At 39.9% G+C, this 9,025-nt stretch overlaps 1 protein-coding gene across 1 annotated transcript in view; it reads right to left on the reverse strand.

Moving 5' to 3' along the window:
- Positions 1–1,277: 1,277 nt before the first annotated feature.
- LOC129526252 (uncharacterized) overlaps positions 1,278–9,025 on the reverse strand; it is a 110,951-nt gene continuing 103,203 nt past the window's right edge. The window contains exon 4 of the mRNA XM_063697303.1: positions 1,278–3,938. Within this exon, the coding sequence (XP_063553373.1) occupies positions 3,862–3,938 (77 nt within the window). The 3' untranslated portion in view covers positions 1,278–3,861. The remainder of the gene's footprint in view (positions 3,939–9,025) is intronic.

The following is a 9,025-nucleotide window of genomic DNA, read 5'->3' on the forward strand; positions in this document are numbered from 1 at the left end:
TCTATTTTGCAGAAATTGACTTGCTGATCCTAAAATTCATTTGAAAATGCAAGGGACTCCGAAGAAGCAAAATGATCTTGAAGAAGAACAATGAAGTTGCAGAGTCCACACTTTATTATTTCAAAACTTACTTATAGTGGTTAAAATTGTGTAGTACTGGAATAAGGATAGACATGTAGATCAATGGAATAGAATTGAGAGTCCAGAAGTAAATTCATACATTTAAGGTCAATTGATTTTCCACAAGGGTATCAAGGCCATTCAGTGGAAAAGAACAGTCTCTTCAGCAAGTGGTGCTGGAACAACTGGATATCACATCATACAGAAAAATCAACCTCAAATGGAAGAAATATCTAAATGTAAGATCCCAAACTGTACTCTTAGACAAAAACATAGGTGTAAATTTTTCTGATATTGACTTAGTAATGATTTCTTTTTTTCCTCTCCTTTTATGTGGGACAGGAAAACTAGAGGGGTTTAGAGTTGTCTTACTGCTTTTCCCCTATGTCAGACAAGGCCTTGATAAAGCAGTTTTTCTTTAGGGCAGGTCTTTCACACAGAGAATAGAATGCTCTGGGCATTCTATTTCAAAATGGTTGCTGTACCCACTCACTCTATCCACCAACTAGGGTATATTTTGAAATGGTTGCTTTTCCCTTTTCCTTGCCTAAGAGCCTGAGGAAATTTTCTTCAGCCTTCATCATGAGAACCCGCTAGGGTTTCTGGAAGTAACATTCATGAAAGTATAAGGGGTTCCCAAGGAGGGACTTCAACAAGTTTTTAACTCTCAAGCTAGTCCACACTCAGCCACCGGTAATTTATTGACTAGCATTTAAGTGTTCCTACCAATTACTGGCTCCTGTGGCTTCTGCTCTCAGGTAAACTGTGATGTTCTGTAGTCACCTGTCTCTCTAGTTTTTGAGGAAGTGGTTTGCCCTGTGACCTCTATTCTCTGACAGATCTAAGAAAAGTTGTTCATTTTCAGTTTGATTATCTTTTTTCCTGTTGTGAAGATGGGAGTGATGACTTCCAAGTTCTCTGCATGTTGGAGTGGGAACTGGAAGACCTAATTAACTTCTTAAGAAACTGCCAAACTGTTTTCCAAAGTGGATCTAGCACTTTACATTCCTGGCATTGTATGAGAGTTTCAGTTTCTCTCTATCTTTGTCAACACGCCATCTTTCTAATTTTAGGTATTCTAATAGGTATCTAGTGGTTTCTTATTGTAGTTTGAATCTGCATTTCTCTAATAGCCAGTTATGATGGTCATCTTTTCATTTGCTTGTCAGTTGCAAATCTTTATTAGTGAAGTATCTGTTCACATATTTTGCCCATTTTTTAAAAGTTGGGTTGTTTTCTTACATTTGAAGTTTATTTTTTCTTATAATCAAAATTTTAATGGATACATAACAAATTGTACATATTTATGAGGTACAGTGTGATGTTTCAGTACATTTTACATGGTATAATGATCAAATCATGGTAATTAGCATATCCATTGCCTTAAACATTTACCATTTCTTTGCTGTAAGAACACTCAAAATCCTCTCTTTTAGCTAGAATATCAGTGTATTTTAAATGTACACCTATTTATTTTCTCACAATCCTAGAAAATGATAGCTTGAGTCAATGAAGTTTCCCTTGCAAGTCCTATCAACCTTGCTTACTTTAGTGAAATTTAATATGGTCTAGAAAATACTGAGCCCTCTGGTTATTCTCTCTAACCCACAAAGGAAGCCGAACACTTGATAAAAAGTTCATCAGCATAAATAAGAAGAATCCCCTCCATTACATACAAAAGAAAAAATAACTGGAGAGATCGTCTCTGCTCTAAGGTGATTATCCTGTGGTCTTTGGTTTTGGTACATTCTCCCTGACCCCATGCCCTTTTCCCTCATCTTTAATCAGTATCTGTATGTGTGGCAGAACAGCGTGTTTTTAAGTCTCTGCAGTCTTGGACCAAGCTCGTTTTATTCCCTACTCTACGAGATAATCTCAAGAGCACCAGGATTCTGTTTGGGGTTGCCATGGACACAGAGTTCTTAATCCAGTACTGGCTTATTCTCAATACGAGGTAAAGACCTAGAGGTGAGGGTCTCTGAGCAAGGTAGTCCCATCCCATCCTCTGCCCTCTCTTTTGGCTAATGTTGTCCTCTCATCCTCATCAGGAGAATTAAAATCATGTAAAGTTTTGGTGGGGGAACTAGGTGGTGGTCTCTGGGGCCCACAGACAGGAAAGTTTGCTTATAGCCAGTTGGGGGGACCACTAATTGATATTCCTTTCCCCTCCCAGGGACCTTACGGAGTCCCCTTATCCTCAGGGTACTGGGGGGACAACTAGTGGGTGTAGGGCCAAATAGTAATAACCTTGTTATTTGCCAGGAATGGGGTAAAGATTTGATCTAACAAGCTTGGTTTTGGGAATTAAAAAATGAAAAAAGGAAAAGCTATAATCCTGAAAGGCAACAGGAGAGAAAAGTGCTAACAGGATCTTGAATAAATTTCTCCCTCTTAGAGAAAGTTGTACTGAAGACACGAGACCTGAGACTTGTGTCATTTTAGTGGCTGAACCGACCCCAACTTCTTCTGAGCGGCAGTGGCGCCAGAAGCAGTCTGGCTTTCAGGTAAGCAGGTCCAGGGCTTACAGGGAGAAACTCCCAGGTATCCAGCTCTGCCTTGGGTTGCCCTGGTTCACGTCCAAAGGTGTGCTTGGGCCACATCTCTGGAGCAGAAGGTGGTAGACTGAGAGCTTTGATATTTCTATTTCTATTGCACATGAGCTGGTATAACCCCAAAGGTATGGAATTTGCTGCTGTCTGTGACCCAGCAAATAGAAATAGAAAAGTTATGAGATAGAAAAATAATAGAAATAGAAAAAAAATTGTAAAAATAAAACAAGCTTCATTCTATGCCTGTTAATGTCCTTAAAAATAGGACATTTTAGGCAGTGTGATAACATGCATCTACTGGTCGCTTTCATCTTTCCTATAGGGGTGGCTGCTTGCCCTAATGGTGGATGCTCTGTTCAGGATGGTGACCTAGTGCTTAGCTCTGGAAGCCACTCCACAGAGATGGCCACCGAAAGGGCTTCAGTGGTCCCATCTCAACACCTGAAACATTGTTAATTATTACAGTTGAAGGTCACAGATGGGCTTTTATTAGTGAGATTGGTGACTTACAAAGCAGCATGATGGATGTTACAATTATATGACATTTTAAGATCTGTGAATCAGCTAAAGTGTTTTGGAGACAGCCCACCCTTGCATAAACAGGATAAAAGTTTATGAATGTGGCCTGTAGTGTATACTTAGAGATGACACCCCAGGCTTGATCCTCATATGGTCCTATCTCCAGGAAGGTTTAGGAAGATTTTGGCCTCTGGAATATTAGGATTCTGTTGAGAATGAACCTTTCATGCTTGGAGCACCTAAAGTACAGAAAGCTTACAGAAGCTTATGTACCGTGCCTGCTTGCTACTGAATGTTTTGTTAAATGAATATCTGTATGTGTGGCAGATTTGATTGGAGAGCTGCTTTTCATTATAACCTGGTAGCGTGATTATAAAGGTGTAGCTAACCTTCACCTAACTCAAACTTCTGTGGTTTCTCCTGTCTACCAAAAAGCATTTAAGAATTCTGCGTGATCACGTTATTTTAGGATAGTTTGCCATTCTCACCTTCCTTAGAAGGCAATTTAGCTAGCTACTTATTCATGTCCCATGAGGGAAGTCAGTCTGTGCTCCCAAGCAGCTTATCAAAGTATGATTTCAGACTTCATGCAATACTCTCCCTGAAAGGAGTTCAGGTAACATGTATGGATGTCTTGTGTCCTTTTTGGAGATTAGTTTCCCAAGGAACTCGCTTAGCAGTCCTGGCTTGTCACCTGGATCTGAAGAGTAATTTGAGTGTCTTCCAGTTCTCCTCCTCGGTAGAAGATATCTGAAAAATCCAGTAATCATTCAATAAGCCTGCTTATGTCAGAAACTCAAATTCTTATGTTTTTGGCGTTTTGAACATTTTCCCCTGTTATGACTTATTAGTGTATTCTGCATAGACAACCCAGTTGTCCTTCCTGCAGAAAAGCAGCAGATACCTCTAGATGCCTTTCTTTTTGTAAAAGGTATTGTTTTTCCTGAGACCTGGATGAATTTCCATGAGCCATTCAAGGGCATGAGAACACTCACTTAGAACTTGAGAGGTTCCCTTCATGGCCCTCAGACCGGGCTAACGAGATTTGATAATTTGAACTCCAGCACTCCTTTCCTCACAGGCTGAAAGAATAGCACAGTATTAATGTCTATCTACGCTTAAAGGTTTGAGCTATCGACCACAGTCCAAAATTAGTTTGTGTAGGAGAACTTTTACTTAAAGACATAAAAAGATACCATTTAATATATTGCTTCTAAAATGTGTTTCTCACACATTTCCACTGTGAGAACGAGGTTCTGTGGTCAAATAAGTCCAGAAACCTCAGCATGCTCTAGGGAATCCCAGTTTTTAGCAGCAGCAGCCAAAAAAAAAAAAAAAAAAAGTGTGCAGTCAGTTTCTTAAACTTATTTAAACATTTGAAAAGTTAGCAAATTGTGGCAAAGAGCATTAATTCTTGAGTCTTGGGAGTGTATTACTTTGATGAGCATGTTTGTGTATTTGAAACTAAAACTATGTATTGGCTTATATTGCCACATACTGATTTTTATGGCATAATATATGGTGTAGAGAACAGGTGGTCTAAAAACCAATATTTGCAAAATGCTGAATATTCAGCATGGTTTTATGAAGTTGACAGATGTGGAGTGTATTCTGCATGTGTCTTAACTTACAGATGAGGAAATGAAGTTGTAGAGAGATTAAATTAGCTAAGCCAGTGGTTTGGGTGCTAGGAAGTCTTGATTTTGTAAAATACAGCCATATAATTAAAAAAAACTGAGAATCCAGACAAAAAGAAAACAAAATCATTCTAAACATATAATGTACTTTAAGTTCACAAAAGGTTTTAAACATAATTTAGGCTATCCTTGACTTACCTACTTGTTTATTTCCTACCAAGGATGACCAGGAACTAGCCATTGATAGAGAAACATTCATTATTCTTACTTTCTTTCTTTTTTCTGTGTCTTTTCACACACACACACACACACACAGTCTCAGAAGTACTAGTGTTGTGCCCTGAAATTGTTTGTTTAGTTCCTGTCAAAATTCCTCTGATTTTATTTTTCGTGTCCTGAAATACTGTCGAGATTAACATCCTGATTGCCTTCCAAAATATCTGACTTTATTTTTTTTATGTGCATTTTACTCTTTGGTAGAATTCTGGATTCATTACCAGCGTCTACCATACGCTCTGACAACTATGACCACAATGGGTGAGTTGACTGATCTAAGTGGTGAAAAATGCTGGCAGCATCAATGGCAAAAACAGCTTTCCATAAGAGAGTTTAAGCATCTTTAGGTAGCGTTGTTTTTGAACCTATGTGGAAAAAATAAGGTCAGGTCAGAAGAGGGACATTTGGTACTCGAAGATTGTTTGTGACTCTTAGTAACTGGCAGCCAAAACCCTTAGGAGACTATCAGAATGCTGTGTATGAGACTCTGTCAAGAGCAATTCAAGAGAGGAGAGAATCCTACTTGGAAAAAGGTGGTGGTAGCGTTGGACAGGCAGCAGAATAGCCCTTAGCAGAAAGAAAAGAGCTAAGAGACCCTGTATCTGTCCCTCACCCTTCAGAGCTGGTGCCCAAACCCAAAGCCATCATCACATTGGATGGAGCCCCTGCCTCAGGTTTAGTCACTTGATCCTATTTGAGGGGAAGCAAAGATACCTGTGACTCATAAAGAGCGTGAGTCACATGGTGGAGGGACTTGAGAATTAGGAAATCAAAATGGGCAAGAACGATGTGTGCCTTCAAATGGAACATGAATTTGAAGCAAATTTTGGTTCAGTTTGCTGTCACACATAATGATCAGGTTCAGTAATAAAGAATTGTACTTAAATTTTGATTCATTAAACTTTCTGGAGAGTCCTAAACAATTTATATTACTAACACATAGAGACTTCTTTCTGGAGAAAAATGAAGTACCAGGTGCCAAGTAACAGATTTACATGAGAATTTTTTAGGGACAACACATTGCAATTTGTAGCACAGTCATAGCCAATTTGAACCAAAAGAAAAAAAAAAAGTAGTGTATGCATTTACGTTGTTTCTTCCTGTTTGCTTTTAATCCTTTGCACTGATCCCAATGAATTGACATCAGAAATCTGTGCTGGAGCTAACAATGAAAGGTGATGTGATAATATATATTGGAGATGGGAGGAATTCAGGTTCCTGAAAATCGGTCTCAGAATTATTCATGGGAAAATAGTGTTCTGGACACTGATTCTAAAATTCTTTCTAAAAAAGTTAGGTCTTAAGTGAGCTAAGTCATATTTACCATATCCTTCAGATTCAAGGAATTTTGATGTTCAAATACATTGGTCGTATCTCCCCTCCATGTGGCAAATCTGTAATATGTTTTTACGTTTGGTGTTTAGAGTAAAATACAGCACCCTTACATAGAACTTTATAATAAGCTTCATGTGTTCAGATATAATTGCTACTTTTATGACTCATGCTGTTTCTGTTATACTCAGAAACTTCTTTCCTATCCTAAGATTATAAATATATTCACAGAAATATTTTTTGTATTTTAATTAATTTTCTACATTTAAATAAAAGAAGTGCTGCTGTTGTTACTATTGTCTCCCCAAATTACTGTTATTTTCTATACACTTCATGCAATGCCAGCTTAACAATGCCTTTAATATGGCCCAAGGATGCTACAAAAGGAAATGCTGATGTGTATGTCAAAAGATTTTCCTGGCTGGGCATGGTGGCTGACGCCTGTAGTCCCAGCACTTTGGGAGGCCAGGGCGGGTGTATCATGAGGTTAATAATTCAAGACCAGCCTGGCCAATGTGGTGGAACCCCATCTCTATGAAAAATACAAAAATTAGCCAAGCATGGTGGTGCGTGCCTGTAGTCCCTGCTATTTGTGAGGCTGAGGCAGGAGAATTACTTGAACTTGGGAAGCCGAGGTTGCAGTGAGCTGAGATCGCGCCACTGCACTCCAGCCTGGGCCACAGAGCGAGACTCTGTCTCAAAAAAAAAAAAAAAAAAAAAAACCACAAAAACAAAGCAAGCAAAAGAAAAGTAATTGGAACTAGTTTGAACGGAAAACATTAAGTGTAGGAAGTTACATGTTGTCTTACTATGTACGTTTTAAGTTCTTGGGCACTGCGCTGTGTGTGAACTGAGAGTATCTTCCAGTAGGCTGTCCATTGCAACATGTGATTTAAAGGAATACAATTGTACGTGTATATATGAATATACAAACACACACATCCATGCATTCATACACACACGAGAGAAAGAGATTTGGACTATTTACTGTCAGGAGCATCCATGGGAACAAGGAGTTTCCTTGAAACTATTTCTAGAGTCTTCTCAGGATGAGCTTTGTACAGAATATACTTTTGCTTTTTTGGATGGAGGCAGAAAAATGGGGAAGAACTCAGAGGGAGGCTTATTATGTGAGTGATTGTCACCTTTCCTTTCTGTGGGAATGAGAGTGTACTCATAGAATGGACCAAGGGAGAAGTGAATCCTGCTTGAAGTGAGAAGGAGATAGGAGGGGACAAAGAGCCGGGAAACCCCAGCAAACAAAAGAATGGAGCTAACAACCCTGGAAGCATTTCACACCCTCCAGAGCTCTGCCATAATTCGAGGCTGACTCCCTTGGCCCATACCCACCATCACATGGGATGAAGCCCTTGCTTGAGGCCTGCAGCTACTTGGCTATAACTCTTGGGCAGGAAAGACTAGTAGGATGGGTGCAAATTGAGGAGGTGATTGGAGGTGATAGAGAAGGAGGGACTCAGATGGGATTTTAAGAAGGGGGACCTACAAACTAAAGTTGAACTGGAATTAAATGCCCTCCAAAAATGCTGTTATACATTGAGGTGTAGATACAGTTACTTTGTCTGGATGGATCGATATGTTCACAGCCTAAGATACTCACTGTTGGCACATAAAACCTCATTTCTAATAAAAAAAAATGCCATCTCAGGTCCTTTTAGTGATATACATACGTGTGAATAATCAAAGCGTAACTGGGGAATAACTCATAGACTAACTGTAGCTATTTGTTGCAAAACATTAGAATGACGCATTGTGTCTGACTCTGACCATATTTGTCCTTTAGTCCCTATCCGAATGACCTGGCGGGAGTCATTATTGATCCACCCACCGATGACAGGTGCGTTATAAAAGATGTACACATGGCCAGGAGCAGTGTTTCACACCTGGAATCTGAGCACTTTGGGAGACCAAGGTTGGCAGATACCCTGAGGTCAGGAGTTCGAGACCAGGCTGGCAAACACGGTGAAACCCTGTCTTTAGTAAAAATACAACAATTAGCCAGGCGTGTTGGCGGGTTCCTCTAATCCCAGCTACTTGGGAGGCTGAGGCAGGAGAATTGCTTGTACCTGGGAGGTGGACGTTGCAGTGAGCTGACACTGTGCCACTGCATTCCAGCCTGGGCAGCAGGAGTGAAACTCTTCTTTTGAAAACGAGAAAAAGATGTACCCACAAACACACACACAAATCAGTGACAGAGAAGGAGGCTGAGATTACTGGGATTCACTCTCAGGAGTGTTGACGGTATTACAGCGTATCTTTGCCACCATTTCTTTATCGTCTCACTGTATCACGTATAGGTAACTTCCATATTTTTACAGTTGTTTAGAAAGAAAGAGAAACACTATAGAGAGAGGCTTCCGTCTGTTATTGTCTTCTCACCCTTGGTTAGTAACAGTGAAATGCCTTGGAAACTCAGATTTTCTGTGTCTGAGACATACTGGAGTGGGCCACAGGAATAGAGACTCCTATTTGGAGCAAGGAGAAGGTACGCATACTCGGGGAACCGTGAAGCCCTCAGCAGAAAGGAACAAAGCTAAGAGCCTAGGAGGTGTTCTCCACCCTCCAGAACTCTGG

This window comes from Gorilla gorilla, chromosome 14, assembly GCF_029281585.2.
Source record: "Gorilla gorilla gorilla isolate KB3781 chromosome 14, NHGRI_mGorGor1-v2.1_pri, whole genome shotgun sequence".
Classification (NCBI taxonomy): domain Eukaryota; kingdom Metazoa; phylum Chordata; class Mammalia; order Primates; family Hominidae; genus Gorilla; species Gorilla gorilla.